The sequence below is a fragment of the Coloeus monedula genome (assembly GCF_965178545.1).
Source record: "Coloeus monedula genome assembly, chromosome: 6".
Taxonomy (NCBI): Eukaryota; Metazoa; Chordata; class Aves; order Passeriformes; family Corvidae; genus Coloeus; species Coloeus monedula.
This window is the reverse complement of record NC_138786.1, coordinates 42,723,574-42,739,096: the sequence shown is the minus strand read 5'-3', so window position 1 is coordinate 42,739,096 and position 15,523 is coordinate 42,723,574. Positions and strand designations below refer to the sequence as shown.

General features: G+C 47.8%; 1 protein-coding gene across 1 annotated transcript in view; it reads right to left on the bottom strand.

The window, feature by feature from the left end:
* Positions 1 to 9,164: 9,164 nt before the first annotated feature.
* Positions 9,165 to 15,523, bottom strand: part of GSTZ1 (glutathione S-transferase zeta 1) — a 9,472-nt gene continuing 3,113 nt past the window's right edge. Inside the window, exons 2-9 of the mRNA XM_082283874.1 lie at positions 15,365 to 15,416; positions 14,719 to 14,786; positions 13,804 to 13,884; positions 13,209 to 13,334; positions 12,605 to 12,680; positions 11,725 to 11,777; positions 10,416 to 10,465; positions 9,165 to 9,665 (exon numbers count right to left, since the gene is read on the bottom strand). Coding sequence (XP_082140000.1) covers positions 9,539 to 9,665; positions 10,416 to 10,465; positions 11,725 to 11,777; positions 12,605 to 12,680; positions 13,209 to 13,334; positions 13,804 to 13,884; positions 14,719 to 14,786; positions 15,365 to 15,416 — 633 coding nt within the window. The 3' untranslated portion in view covers positions 9,165 to 9,538. The remainder of the gene's footprint in view (positions 9,666 to 10,415; positions 10,466 to 11,724; positions 11,778 to 12,604; positions 12,681 to 13,208; positions 13,335 to 13,803; positions 13,885 to 14,718; positions 14,787 to 15,364; positions 15,417 to 15,523) is intronic.

The following is a 15,523-nucleotide window of genomic DNA, read 5'->3' as shown; positions in this document are numbered from 1 at the left end:
ATACTGGAATGGACTGCCCGGGAAGGTGATGGAGGCACCACCACTAGAAGTGTTTAGGGAAAGACTGGATGTGTAGTGCCCGTGTCTAGTTGACAGGGTGCAGTTTGGTCATTGGCTGTGCTCGATTATGTCAGAGGTCTTTTCCAACCTAATTGATTCTGTAATTCTACAGAGGCTAATTTGGTACGAAGGCAAGGCTGGTCCCGAACTCCGAAGGCCTGAACAGCCAGCCCTGCTGCCCCAACCTCCTCCCTGCAAGGCAAGGCTGCCGCCAGCCCCGCCGCTAACGGGGATGACCGCGCCCCCGGGCGCTCCCAGCACGGGCAGGCCGGCCCAGGCCGCGCCCCTCCGCAGCTGCAGGGCCGCCCCCGCGGCGCCGCGGCGCGTTAATGTCGGTCCCGGCGGCCGCGGCCCTGCTCACCGCGATGCTGCGCGCCCGTCGCCGCCGGGGCCGGCCGGGGCCCGCGGGCAGCGCCCGGCAGGGCGGCCTCGCCTTCTACGTGCTGTGGGCTCTGCGGGAGCCGCCACGGCGGCTCGGCAGGTGCGGCCCGGCCCGGCCCGGCTTGGCTCGACCCTGCCCCGCGGCTGCGCGGGCGCGGCCGGTCCCTGTCAGGGTTGGGCTCCCCCGCGGGCCGGGCACCTGCACGCTGTACCCTGGCCCTCGTTTCTGGAAATGCCGCTGCCCACCTGGCTGCGCTGCCCCAGCCCTTGGCGCCTCTCCCTTCCCACTGCGTCCTTGCATGGTTTCATCTTTAAACAGCACAACCCCTCTCCTCTCACCCTTCCCAGGCGTAAACCAATTTTTAGGTGTTTTCATATATTTTATCACCTTTTATTTTACTCCTTGATTACTATCTCTCGTTCTTCTTCCCTCCCGTTACAGCCAGTCCAGCCAGATGGGTTTCCAGGCTTGGCTGCCCCTGCCATTGCCAAAGCAGCTGGTGGTGTTCGGGCTGGGCGACTGGAGCTGTTACTCTCCGGACACGAGCATCGCAGTGGATGTGCTGGTGTCCCCAGGCGTCGCACCACAGCGGGTCGGCACGCTGGAGCCCACCCGCAGGTTACAGCAGGAGCTGCCAGGGTGTCAGGAGGGGCATCCTGGAAAGCTTTCTGATCTCTGGTGCTACCTGATTCTGCTGGTGTTATGCAAAAGCTGCTCAGGCCTGCTGGTCCTCCACCATGGTGTTTCTCTCTAGTGATGACTCCAGCTTCCTTTTGACTGCTTTCCTGGTTGGATCTCTTTTGGCTTTGGGCTGTTATAATCTACTATGGGAGCAGGAATTTTGCCCTGGTCAGTGTCACTTGTGGGCTGAAAAGCTGTGGTCCCTTGTGCAGGTCTCTGGTGTGGGAAGATGACTGGAGAACAGATATTTTCATGGCCTCGTTGAAAGAGAGGGACAAAGGCAACCCTGTGAGGCTTGTCCTGACTGTCAATGGACAGGTAAAAGAATTGACGCTCTCCTTTCTTCCTGCCCAGGGTCCCAAATGTTGTCATTTCTGAGCCCCAGAACCTCCTCTCCCTGCTCTTCTTTTCCTTCTCTGCTACTCCAAGGTAGAGCTGACAATCACGGATCTGTTAATGCACATCTGTGCTGAGCCTGAAACTGCTGTGATGCTCCAGGCCTATCCTCTGAACACAGTTTTGCTAGAACACCTTGTGTGTCGCAGGAGATGGGCAGCAGACAGCTGTTCACTTCCAGTTCCACTCTCTCTTGAGTCTTTGGTACTTACATAGTTGTTTTACCTTGAGCTGAAGCCAATGGATTTAGTGTGTTGCAGTGCCTGGCTTTCCTTTTCCTTGTTTATTTTGTTGGTGTGGGAGATGGAGGCAGGTTATTCGATTGCAGGGAATCTGTCCCTTGCAAGACATGTTTTTGCTCATCCTTTTTGTGGATGGAGGCTAGCACACTTAGGTCCTTTTATTCTGTCACTGTTTCTGCTGCAGCTGCTCCGAGGTGTCTCCAGCAGTACACCTGCCCATCCCTTCCTTGTACCAGAGACCACCCAGTCACCAGTGCTCCCAGCGGATGATAGGCCCCTTGGCCAGGACCTGGAAGATCCTACTGGGGTATGTGTATTTTGGAGCTGTCTCCTTGTTATTTCACCTTTTTTCTTAGTATCTTCTCCCTCACCAGTAGCCATTCAGTTAATGTCTAGCTGAAACATTTGCTGCCATTTTTTCAGTGGAGATACGGCTAAGCAAGTTCTGGAGCCAAAGTTTCTCTTGTGCTGAAGAAAGATATATTCTCCATTGAAATGGTTTGAAACCTTTTGAAAGGTTGAATTTAGTAGTCCTTGGTGGGATGATCAGCTTCATTCCTAGTACATATAGCCTTTTTTTGCCCTTCCATGTTCTAGCTGTGCCCAGCAGCCAGCAGTCTGAAAGCCGACCACAGCACACAGCAGCAGATAGCTGCTTTGCTCAGCACCCGTTTGGCAGCTGATACTGATGGCATGTTGGCCCTTAAAACTCAATGGGAGGATAAGCCTGAAAACAGTTACCACATCTGTGGCCCAGTAAGATGCAATTCACAGTAGCCTCGGGTATCTTTCTTGAGGGCTGATTTGACTGGGACTCATGTCACAGGTTAAGAGTCAGAGCTCAGAGGTGGCTGCCAGAGCATCCGTGCCTGTGAAGAAGGACATCCAGCCACCACTGAGGACCCTGGTGGTACCCTGTGCTCTGAAGTCACCAGCTGGCAAGGTGGAATCCAGTGAGGCCTGGAGGAAGAGTCCTGACCAAGGACCACCAAGAGTCCACTCCAAAAAGCCCAGGAAAGTTTTGTTTGAACCCACAGCATCTGAGAGAGATCTCGATGAAGAAGGTAACTCTGGTAGATTCCAACTTTATTTTACAGGTCTTGTCTGAATGATCTGTCAATGCTGCTAGGCCACAACTTCCCAGTCCATTTCTCTATATACCTCCAAGGCATGATGGGCTTGTATGTTTGGCTTTGAAATACTGAGAATGCTCTTTATTACTGGATCAGCTGCTTGATGAGTTTTTGCCTGTTGGGAAAAGGCCAGAAATAGAACATGGGATATTCTTAGTGCCAACACTTTGTACTGTGACATAATGCCTATCTTTTCATACAAGTAAAAGTGTTTTATAAATAGGCAAGTATCATTAACCTTGTTTTACAGAAGAGTAAATTGAGGCACAAGAAAGTTACTTACTGTGATGTTCTGTAACCTCTGCATTAGTCTGTTTGCACCCCTACTTAACAGCATACCACATGGTCCATAGAAGACATTGGTTATTATTACAGTATAGAGAATACAAAAAGGAATATATGTATATAATAATATATGTTATTAGTATAATTGTACTGACTTTTGAGAAGGGAACTGCCAAGGGGTTTGGAAACAAAACCTTAGGCTTCTGGAGTGAGTATTCCAAGTCAGCTCCAGAGTGTGACCAAGTTTATGTGTAAGTTTGGCAATAACTTAGTGGTCCCCATAAGAAATGACTTATTGGGACTTGGCTTGCTTGTCATAAATGCAAATACAGCTTCATCATAAAGTTGTTTCTGCTGCAGGCAGTGTGAGAAGGGGGGAAACGAACTTCGATCAGAGGGGTAAAATGCAATGGTGACAGCATTTGGCAGTCAAAGGAAGTGTGCCCTCCTCTTACCTATCTTCTGCATTTCTTCCGATGAGACTTAGTTCATGATTCTTGGTCTTGCACCTTGTTTGTTGCAGTGAGTAGCTTTGTGCTGGAGGTTGGAGGAAGGAAGGTCAAAGGGCTCCTACACAGTGGAGCTGAGCACTTTCCACAATATGTCTGCTGGCTGCTTTATGGGGCCATATCTGTGTTCCCTTTGCAGATCTGGCGGTGAAGGAGTTGCAAGGTGAGATTTGGTTCCTAGACCCTGATTTGTCTTTTCAGTCACTCAGTGATGATATTCCTTCCCTTCAACGTCAGAAGCCTCTCATGCTTCACCCTGTATCTCCCCAGTGATCAAGAATAACAAGTAGGTTGTGTGTACACACTCTTCCTCTTCATGCAGTTGCCGTCAGTACAGGTGCTTCCAGTACTGTCAGGCTCTCAAATATGTTTCTTTAGCCCCTCTGAATCTCAGACACACCTCTGGGTACATAGCTCTTTGAGGAAAAAAGGTAAGGTATGAAATAGACTTTGATTTAAAAGTATCTTTCTAGCTTGCTCAGCCAACTGCAGGGGCCTGGGAGGGGAAAGGAGGAGGAACAGAGCAGCACAAGGAATACCTCTGGAAACAGCCCCAGGCTGCTGATTGTTCCATCTTCGGCACTGACAAGCTGTCCATGGGTAGCCCTCCCTCACAAGGAGTGGCGTGGGGCAGGTAGCACAACTGGGAAATCACTTCTGGAGATGGGGTAGTAAATGGGGGACATTCAAGCCTGTCTGAAGTGGCAGCCTGAATGCATCCTACATCCAGCTACTCCTTGCTCCTGAGGTCTCTCTAAGTACAGCAATTACTCCCATGAGCCAACTGGAAATACTTCTCAGGAAGGTAAGTCTTTTTCCCCTGCAGAGGGAAGGGACCAGGGGCCCTTGCCTTACCATTTCCTCTCTCTGAGCATTCAGGTGGCTTGTTCTTCCCAGCAGGGAAGGGCGCTGAGGGTGTCTTGTCTGACTGCTCACAGGCCTGTGCTCTTTCCTCCCCAGGCAGTCCCAGCCCTCGGTGGTGCCATGCCATGTGCCTCAGTGACCTGGGGACAGCTGTTCTCATTGGTGGAGAAGGTGTCAATCAACAGTCCTGCAGGGATGCTCTCTGGAAGCTGGAAATTGGTGGGGACTTTAGGGCTGTCAAAGGCAGTGGGGACAGTGGGACTCGAGGACAGCTCATGCAGATGGGAGGGGATACTTGGGCATCTGTGCATATGGAGGGGACAGCAAAGGCATCACATCTAGCATGTCACCAGGCTGAGCTGACAGCACAGAGGGCCTTGAGAGGCTCTGGGATTGTACTTGAGAGCCCTCTAGGAGCTAAGCTACAAGTTCTGGAAAGAGTTGGGGGGATTTTAGGGGGTAAAAGCAACAGTGCAGTTTGCAGTCTGTGCATGGTCACTGGTGGGAAAGTGTGAGATAAAATTCCAGTGCCTTGTCTTTCTGCACCTCACTGGTCTTTTTCACTGTGCTATTCCCCTTCATTCCTTACAGAAACAATATTCTGTATGAGCTCCCTCTAGCCCTGAATCAAAGGAGAGGAGGAGATGAAGGGAGCAAGGTTTTGAATAAAGTTTTATGGCATATTCTTTAAATCTAGAGAAATCAAGAGCATTTTTGAACTTGCATACCATGTGTCCGGTGTTGCTCCCACAGACAATGATTTATGGCTTCCAGTGGGTTTCCAGCTACAAAATGCCATGCCATCATGCTTGCATGGTCACACAGCTACCTACGACCCTGACACCAAGCGTATCTACATCTTTGGGGGCATAAGGGAGGACAAAGACTACGGCAGGATCTACATTCTGGACACAGTCACCTGGAAATGGCTCTTTGTGGCTGTGAGTACTGCATCTCTTCCAAGACAAAAGCGCAGGAGGGGTGGCAGGTTCTGCCTGAATGTGGCAGTCGATGTACCCATGTCCTTAGTCCAGTAGTCTTGGTCCACTGTTGCTGCAGGTTGTCTGAGATGCGTAGTTGGGTTTGACATGTATTAGGAGGCTGTGTTGAAAAGCCACATGCTGAACAGAAACCAGGAGCTGCGCCTACAATGAATGAAGCAATGTGAAAAAATGGGTGCTGCAGAGGGCTGTGTCTGACCAAGCCCAAGGGTGGGAGGTACTCTACAAGCAGCAGAGGGAAATGGCTTCTCATTTTATATGGTGCCATTTGAGAGCAGCACCAGATGCTGACGTGAAGAGCTGGTGAAGCACCAGATGCATTGATGCAGCACCAGATGCTGACGTGAAGATCTTCTCAAATTGGGGACCGCTCTGAGGACAGCAGAATTCTGAGCCCTGTCAGCATGGGACTATCCATCTCATTCCTGGCTAAAGCACAAAATGGCTTTTACAGAGTAAACCTGGATGAGATCTTTCTGTTCCCTGACATCTTCTGAGGAAGGTGTGGGAGGTTGACTTGTTTTCTTATCAGAGCATTCTGGTGGTGTGGAGCATGCAGAGAATATACTGTCTGCCTGTGCAGCAAAGATCTGGCTGGGGAGCCAATAAAGTGAAAATTGAGACTTACCAAACTCACTGCATGATGTGGGTCCCTTTCCTATGGGTCATGCAGCAAATAATGCACTTCTTGTAACAACTATATATTGAACTTTTTCTAGGCTAAAGGGAGAATACCAGTGCTCACCTACCACAGTGCAACTATCTACCACAAGGAGCTCTTTGTTTTTGGAGGAACTTTCCCCAGAAAGGCATCACTGGCAGTTGCACCCTGCAGCAATGTGCTTTATGTCTTCAATCCAGAGCATGAAATTTGGTATCAGCCCATTTCAGAAGGGGAGAAGCCTCTGCCTAGGCTTGGGTGAGAGTGCTCTAATTCCAGCTATCCAAAATAATGCAGGAAACCTCTGCTCACCTTCCCTCCCACACCAGTGTGATTTCCTAAATATTAGGTGATTGTTCTCCACCACTTACTCCTTAAGATAGGGCTGTGTTTAGAGCAATGTGACTCAGTACCTCCTATTATGAATCCTGATGGAATTCTGTCCCTGGGCTGCAGTGGCTGTGGGTAGAGGCAGGTGTAGACTGAAGCTATGGCAGCCCAGTAGAAGAGGCCAAGGCTAAAATGGAAGTTTTGGGAACTTGCTGAAGATGTTTTATTCACTTGAGTTCTCTCTGCCCAGGCATTCAGCTACTCTATTGAAAAACAAGCTGCTGATTTTTGGGGGTCGGAGTACTTCTCTCTACCTCAGTGACATGCACGTTCTGGATCTGGGTAAGAAAGTCTGTGCCATTTGGCTGCCTTGGGAAGGTCTGTTCCAAGACAGGGGCTTGGGAGTGAGGTGTGCTCAACGGGAAAAGAGCAATAACATTATACAAACTCCTGACTAAGCAATGGAGATGAAAAACTATGGGTTAAAAAAAACCCTTTCTGGGGCAGTAAGGGGGGGGGAATGAAGAAAAAACAATGGCTTTTTTGGAAGAGGTTGGGTAATAGAGAAGGCAGGTTGTTGATGCAACAGAGTATAAGTTTTTGTCTAGTTATGAGGCAGAGATTTTTGGACATTTCACCTGCCTTTTCTCTGGCTTTCAGGTTTCATGGAGTACACACCAGTCCCTCTCCTCGCAGGACAGCCTTCTGCACGTTGGTAAGATTCTGTTGCAGACCCAGGAGCTATCTTCTTCTGTCATTTCTCTTTGAAGCCAGGTTTAAACAGTGCTTGTGATCAGACCCAGCTGCATATCTCTGTCCCACTAGTCAAAATACAGTGGATCTTTGCTATGGGGCAGGAATTCCTGTGCTGTCCTTGTTGGTGCCTGTATGGTGTGGGGGGATATTCCTTAGTCTCCCTGGAAATCTGCCTTTCAGGCTAGGGTAAGTTTTCTGCTGTGTCCTAGTAAACTGCTTGCTGTTTGGTCTTCACAGTGGCTGGAGAAGTACTGTGCCACACAGAGGAAGAAACTCCTGTACCAGGACTGTGCTGTTCCTAAAGGGACAGAATTGCTCACTAGAACAATGATCTAAAGCAGTGCAGAGCCCAGCTAGCCTGCATAGGAGTTTTGATAGCTCCTTCTGAGATAATGAGTTGCTCTTCAGGCCTGATCTGCGGACGCAGACAAACATCTCTTTTAGGGTTATTCTGCAAGTCAGGGTAGAGAGAAGCAGAAGTCAACTTTCTTCCTGCCGCTTAAGCTCCCAATCTCCAGATCAAGTCTGCCTATCCCTGCCAATTTCTGACTGAGGCCATCCCAGCAGGTTTTGTTGTAGTCACCATTTGACTTTGCTTTGGTCACAGTTTTCATGCAGCCCTGGCTGTGTCGGACCAGAAGGTTCTGATCAGTGGAGGCTGCAATGCCAAAGGAGCCTTGCAGGATGTCTTTGTTTTCCACCTAGGTGAGTGACTTTCCTGCCCTGTTTTGATAGCTGAAGGTGACTCTGGGGCTACAGTGGTGTTTCTGAACACCTGGTCTAGTCCATTTATCTCATCCCTTGCACTAGGAATGGGGTTGTCAGTACTGATAGCCCCTTTCTATTTCAGATACTCTCTCATGGAGCACAGTGATCCACCACGACCTCTGCTCTGTTCCCCGAGCTGGCCACACATTGCTTGACCTGACTCCTGCCCACTTGATGGATATGGACAAGGAGAACAAAGAGGAGCAGAACCTGCACACGGTGTTAGTCTTTGGGGGCTCCAACTGTGCTGGGACCTTTTATAACAGCACAGTCAAGATCCAGCTTGACCTAGGATAATGCATGATACTCAGAATGACCCTGAACAGCAAGGCTCTTTACCAGCCTAAATACAGATATAGATGGCAATAAATGAATCCAAGCAACATAGCAGTCCAGGTATCTGTATGTAGGTGAATGCCACCTTGGTACAAGAGATTGTGGGTTTGTAAAGTCTGAAGGCCATGAGTATTGTTCTCTTAGGATACCTGATATACAGTATCTGGGCTCAGGTGCCAAAACATTCAGTGGGATCTGAGCTGAGTCTGCACAAGAACACAGATACAAGGTTATGGGTTCCCTTCTTGTCCTACAGGTTTTAAGCTGGAATTCCCAGGGTGCTTTCAGCTTTGAAGGTGATTCAGGTATTTGGTTTCATTTGGGATGAGTGGAGTGGGATCTACTCCTGCTATTTGGAAAGTCCTCATAGTAAAAGTACAGGCATGATTCTGGTTTGGAGGGAATCTGGGGTGGGATTCCCTTGGACAACAGTCTGCAGCTGAAAACTAGGAAAACACCTAGAGCCGTATCCAAGGATGGGCAAAAGAAGAGAACGTAATTTTCAGTGTAGGGGAGAGAGCTGGCTGTGCCTTGCTGTCTATGGCACAATCACCTAGCTTTGCTCTAGGCAGACCTTTTATAAATTCCGTGCGACTGCTCTTGTTCTTGCAAGGGGTAACAGAGCTGCTGACTTGGCTCCTTCAAGACCCCAGCAAGGGTTAAGCTATATTCTATCAGAGACTAGATCTCATTGTTTGTATCCATGGAACTGTTGACTGTGCTGTGGCTCTGAGGCAGCTGCAAGGATAAGCACACTGTGTACAGGTTGCCTGATGCTCTTTATGTAGATGGTAGAAAGAAGTAGCCCCTGTGGGGAATACAGAATTGGCTCAATGCCTCACAGTTGTTTGTGGCCACATTCCCCAACCCAAAGCCATACAGAGGGAACTTCTGCTTTAATCTGCTTCATGGAGATAGACTAGATACAAAAAACTAGTAGCTGCAGGTGTTCCAGCACAGGCATAGCTCCTGTAAGTCATCCATGCTATTTCCAGGCTCTCTGTCCTTCTTACCATCCAGATGAAAGGAAGACAATAGTACTAGGTATTCCTACTGGAACTGAAGTCCTACTCAAACTGTAGGAGTTGTTTTCTTTATCACATCAGCTTTCTAGATTTAATGAGTAGAAAGGCTTCAAGCTCGCAGCTCTGCAGGAGTATCTGGCTGCCGGGAAGGGTGGCTTATTTTGAAGGCCTCTAACTCCAAGAGAGCTTTGTTTATTCTGGTTATTGTGGGGTATGCACCCATGTCCACTTTGAATCTGCAAAAGGAAAAGAATTTGTGAAGTACTATGAGTTGGAGAGCCAGTGCAGCAGTGAGCAGAAGTGCAGAGCAGTGTGATAGGCCTGCCTAGTGTGCCAGAGTCTCACAGGCATTTACACTAACAGAAAAGGTTCATCCTTGTAAGTTTAAAAACAAATGCTAGAAAGATTAATCAGTGTCTGGAGAGGTTGTAAAGTCTCTTTCTCTACAAATACTCAAAACCCAGCTGGATGCAATCCTGTGCCACTTCCTCTAGCAGGGAAATTGGACTGGATGCCCTCCAGAATTCCCTTCCAACCCCAGTGGTTCTGTGATTACGTGATCTTCACCAGGCTTTTATGTAGTGTGCAGCACAAGGTAAGAAGACACTGCTTTTCCTGGGAATCATGCAGCCACTGGTATGGGTTTAAGGCTTTAAACAAATAAAGTCTGATTCATCTTTTCCTCCTGTGTGCAGTGTAAGAATAGAGCAAACAGGGACAGAGAATGTGGAGTGTGGGCAACCTGAGCTTTTCTAAGGACATAGATCAGGTTTCCCCAGGGGCCTCTAAGAGGAGACCACAGAGCCTTATTTCCAAAAGAGACAGTATTTATGAAATAGGAAAATTCATGGAAAGAAGAAATGTAAGTGGATAGGGCAGGCAGAAGGGATACTTTCTAACAGGCACAAGGAGCAGCAGAAGGTAAGCTCTGACAGCCCAGCCTAAGTAGGTGTGTTGAAGAACACCTCAAGCTTAGCCCTAATTACCTTTCAGCATTGGCAACTTGAGGCACTAAACACAGATCAGCCATGGAAACCTGCAAACGTAGAAGAGAAAAGGGGTTAGAGTAACTCAGAGCCTGTCCCATCACACTTCCCAGTGGTGGCACGCTTTGAGACCAGGATAGAAATTATTTTATCAGCCAGTACAGAGGAGTTGTCATGATGATCTAATTCTTTAATTCAGCATTAATAATACAGCAACAGTACAAGTAAAAGAACTTCGTAACAGTCACTAGTAGAAGCCATTAGCTTTTAGGGAGATTTATATTTACCAGCTGATCATTATGACCTCAAGGACACTGTGCTTCCATGGCAACTGCCTCTGAGCAAACAGGTCTGCTGGCAAGCTGCAGAGGGAGGTGATGTAGGGGGAGGGGGTGTTTGCATGGCTGGGAAAAGATAAGTAAATTTTGTTTGCACCGCAGGAATATTGAGCAGGTCCTGCCAATGTCAAGACTTGATATGTGATAGGGCCTCTGCACACAGGCTCAGAGACTTGCAGTCTGAAAGGAAGACTCAAGGACAGCCTTCCTGCTGGCTGCCTATCTGCACAGACAGAGGCAGCTGTCCCTCCCCTGCTCCCAAGGTCACAAAGCCCTTGGGTGCCTCTCAGAGCACATATTATTCTCCAACACTAGATCTTGTAAGTAGCCTTTGCCTACCAAGGCTGCTACTAGACAATCCTCTGCATCCCAGGATATTGCAGGAGCCTTCCTTTCTTCTGAGGCTTTTATAGGAAAGATCTTTTGCCTGGCAGCAGAACTAATAAATGGAAGAGGCCTGAGCTGCATCTAGTTTGGTGAGGGTCAGTACAGCTTTTATGTGAGCTCTGTGAAATCCATCCATATTAAAACTGGATAATCAGAACAGAAAAATACAAGTTGGTTAGAGGTTCCATAGAACAGAGCAAAGAACTGAACCTATGTTTCTTGAGCCAAGCTTTGCCCCTATGACAGGTCACTTTGAAGTCCAAATCCCATAAGGATGAAATGATGTATCATCTTCTCCCACACCCTCTAGTACCAGCCAGATCCGAGATACAGCTGCATAATCTGGCCATCAGCAGGTTATAGGCAGGGACAAGTAAACATCTCCATAACTCTCTGCCAGTCAGTAATGGCCTAAGTAGGATCCATGCAGCTGTTTTTTGTTATGGTGAAGGCACTGCATGTAATTCTAGACACTGGATGGGGTTGTGTTCTTGTCTCCTCAACTACTTTTCTTTCCTATTTTAGGGGAAGATACTGGGGTTTTCAGTTCTGCAGTGGCACACAGGGCTCTCTCAGATACTTACTTCATCCCCCACACAATAGCGTCCAGCAGTATGCTGCAGAATCTGCTCCAGTGCTGTCAAGAGAGGTGGTACACTGGAGTGAGGCATTGGAAACTCAAATTGAAAGGGACACCGAACACTTTCTAGACTGGGAATATGAATGAGGGCATCTTAACCCTGAGCAGAGTACGAAAAATGAGAAATTTGGGACAAAAACTAGAAGAAACATAAATCTTAGTATAGTTATGGGAGTCTTTTAGGACTGAAAAAGTACTTCAGCTTTTTTGGGCTCAGGGTGATTTCAGCTGCTTCAGACAATGCACCTGAAATACTATGAGGATAATGTAGAAATATGTGATTGGGGACGGGAAAAAATACAAAGGTTCAGTCAGTTTGTGTCTGTGCAAAGTGAAGGTGGGCCTGTCATTGCAGCACATGGGGGAAAGGGTTTTGAGGAAACAAAAAGCACCATTTCTCTCAAAGAGGCCAAGAAATACTCTACTACTTGCTAGACTCTGTGGGAGTTTGCCATTAGATGTCAGATTACAAAAGCATATATATATGTATATATATGTAAGTAGCACTTTAGAAGTGCTGTGAGCCCTTACACTTCAGAATTAATCAACTGCTGCAGTGTGCAGGATGGCCCCAGGCTTCCCCTCTTCCATGTACAGCAAAGGAAGTGTTCTGTGGACATCTTTCCTCTGAGATCCTGGGGAGCTACCAGTCCTGGACAAGGGACTCTGGGCAGGAAGAGCACTGTCTCTGCCAGCAAGGCAGGACCCCAGCACACCAGCCTAGGAAGATCTGTGGTTCTACTTGAAGAGGCAAGTAGAATGCCAGTGGTGCAGCATTTTGTAAGGTCAGCCAAAATGCTGATAATTTTGGATGTGGGATGTACCTTGAAAGCCAGACGCGATACAGTTCTGAGCCCATTCCATTTTTTTCTCCCCCATTTGTTTGAGGACACTCAGGTTCTGTGAAGGCAAAGCAATCTCCAAGTTAGATGACTGCTGCTGGCTGGATCTTGCCCACTGTGTCATCCTGTGGAGGAGAGGGGAGATGAGGAGTTCCCAAGGCTGAATCACTGGCCTGAGTTCAGTTGGTGCGGTCAGCCCTGACCTCACCTTCACTGAATCATGCACCCTGGTGTATCTTTCTCTTGGCACTACCCTTCTGTAACAGTTGCCAGGGTATCCCTTTGCCTCTTCCTTCTGGGTTGCTCAATTCTCTTTTTCCTAAAATGTCCTTGACCCAGCAGTAAAACTATATGGATTCAGCTCTTTCTGGAAAGAACGCTTGGGTGCTATAGGATTTGTTGTGTTGGAAATACTGTATTGTTGCCATTGGCAGATGAGGCAGAGGTTAAGCACATTTGATCTGCTAGCACAGCAGTCTGAAGTTCTGCCACCCAGTTGGCTGGCAACAATTTAAGGAGACCGAGCATGTCAGAGACACAAATCCTTTCTAATTTTCTCATTTGCATGGATCTGACAAGGCAGTACCTGGAGTGGTTGAATGCCAGAGGCAATGTGATCAGCGATCATTCTGACTTGGGCTCTCTTCTTTGGATCTTGGGGAAGGAGCCTGGGGTTAGGATGTGTCTCTTCTAGGTAATTAATTATAGCTAGCTGTAATGAACAAAGAGATAATGGGAGGTTATTGGAGAGCCAAGGAAAACTTCACATCCTGGACACCTGGGAAAGGGGAGCTGATCCAAGAGAACACAACAGGTTTCGAATGCAGTTTGTTACCAATCCAAGGAACAGAATAACCCCTCTGACGTCTGCTTGTGACCTTGTTGTCATTTGGTCCAGCTGTAATTTCTGGCAAACCATGAAACAGCCATCGAAGTCAGACTACAAACTGCTCACTGAAAGGAGGAGTTATGAACCAAAGCAGAACTGAACTTAAATCCTTGACAGTAGTTTCCTGTCAGGGACTACGTGCTATTTCTGTTCCCAAGAGGGATCATAAATGCCATCTCTTTTCCAATGTATAGATGCGAGCTCTGGGGAGAAAGACGGGGCAAAGCCATCCCATCCAGATTGCGCAGCAGGCTGGAGTGAAAGGTTAACAGGGATGTGGCTGATAACTCACTGACTGAGAAATGGTGATGCCATCAATTTTCAAGGCTGGGACTTGCTGCATTGGATTCAGTGACTTGAATTCAGCAGAAAACTGTGGAAACAAACCTGAGATTACTCTAAAGCAATAAGAAATTCTTCCTTGTTTTCTTCTCCCAGAACCCTGTTACCAAATTTTTTTTCTAACTCTTTTTTTCTCTCTGCCTTAATACTAATCTTTGCAGGAAATTATGCACTATTATGTACTATTAGCCTCCAGCAAGCTCTCACTGGGGCTCAGGGATCACTGCATCCAGGGCCAGACTGCCTTATCTCTTGACAAAGCATCACTGCAATGCCCAGAATGGGTGGTCCTGCGTCAGTACCACCATTACTGTCCTAGTTCTCTCCAACTCCATACCAGCCCATTGAGCTGGTGGTACTATGAGGTGCACAACTCCCTCCTATGGACGCCCAAGTAAGGTCTCAGTGAAGATCTCTTTCAGCAACCCACCTCTTCCTTTTGCCAGGCCCTTTACAGCCCTCTGCAATATCATTTAGCATCCTTTGGACAGCCCCTACCCCTGCCTCCATGCACTTTCTGGTGCTAATTGAATGAGGCCGAGTCTGTTTAAAGTGCAGTGCAGCTTCTCTGAAGTCTGTGCTCCAGATATATTCGGTTGTATCAGTAAGCAAGAGCAAAAGATCTTTGGCCTTACGGATTCAGTCACAAATATTTGAGGGAGGAAAAAGCCTCTAGTCTCCTGCAGTCATATTCTCCTTCTGTTTCACATGCCAAGGAATACTGGCTGAAAGCAACTATTAATTACAGAGAAGTGTTGAGGAATTCCGTAACTTTGCCTGTGAGCTTTCTAGTGCTAATTCCAAGCCTCCTAATGATCCCCAAGTTCAGTACCCCTGGAGAGAGCAGTGGTATCTTTATCCTTACCTGCTGTCCTCCATCCTTAATGAGGTTCACTGGGACCAGGTCATAAGAAATTCCTTTCAGAGCCAGTGCTAGGGAGAGCAGAGTGTACAGCTTCAGACAGGTACACTGGGACCAGTTTCACTGGTAATGGGCTCAGGGAAATGTTAGCATCTACATTTGAAAAAAGACCCTATTCTTCAAGGAGGGTGGCCTAAGTCCACTGAGAAGGCAGTGCTCTGGCAAATGAAGGACCAAAGTACTAAAGATCAGTCCTGGCAAAACCACTGCATTTTTCAAAATACCTGTTGCAGCTCTTTGCAGCACAGCCCTTCCTGATTCAGCTTATAGAGGGCAGGAGGCCATGTGCTTACATGTACACCTTTCTGTCTCAGTACAAGTAGGGACCATTCCCAGCCCTGCTTAGCTCTCAAGACCTGGGCAGGCCAGAGTCTGAGGTGGTATCATGAAGCCCTCTTATCTGTTCCCCTCTGTTCCTCTTGCCCCAGGTAAGCTGCAGTGTCCCCCTCCCTCCCTGTGGGGAGATGTCTCACTGTTCCAGGTTCATGTTTGCTGACCTCTGTTAATAAGTGATTGATTAATTGGGTTAGTGAAGGGCAGGATACTGCAATACTGGGACAAAAAAAGGGAGATCAACACTGAATCTTACCGATTCGCACTCTCCAAGAACAGGAACTTCGGAAATAGCTGTAAAGTATTGGCTGAGAAGAGAAAGATGAAAGGGTTATATGCTGGGAGCACCAGAGTATTGTACGTAAGGAGAAGAATGCATGAGCAGAAGTCATTTCAGGAACTCTAAGATAGGGAA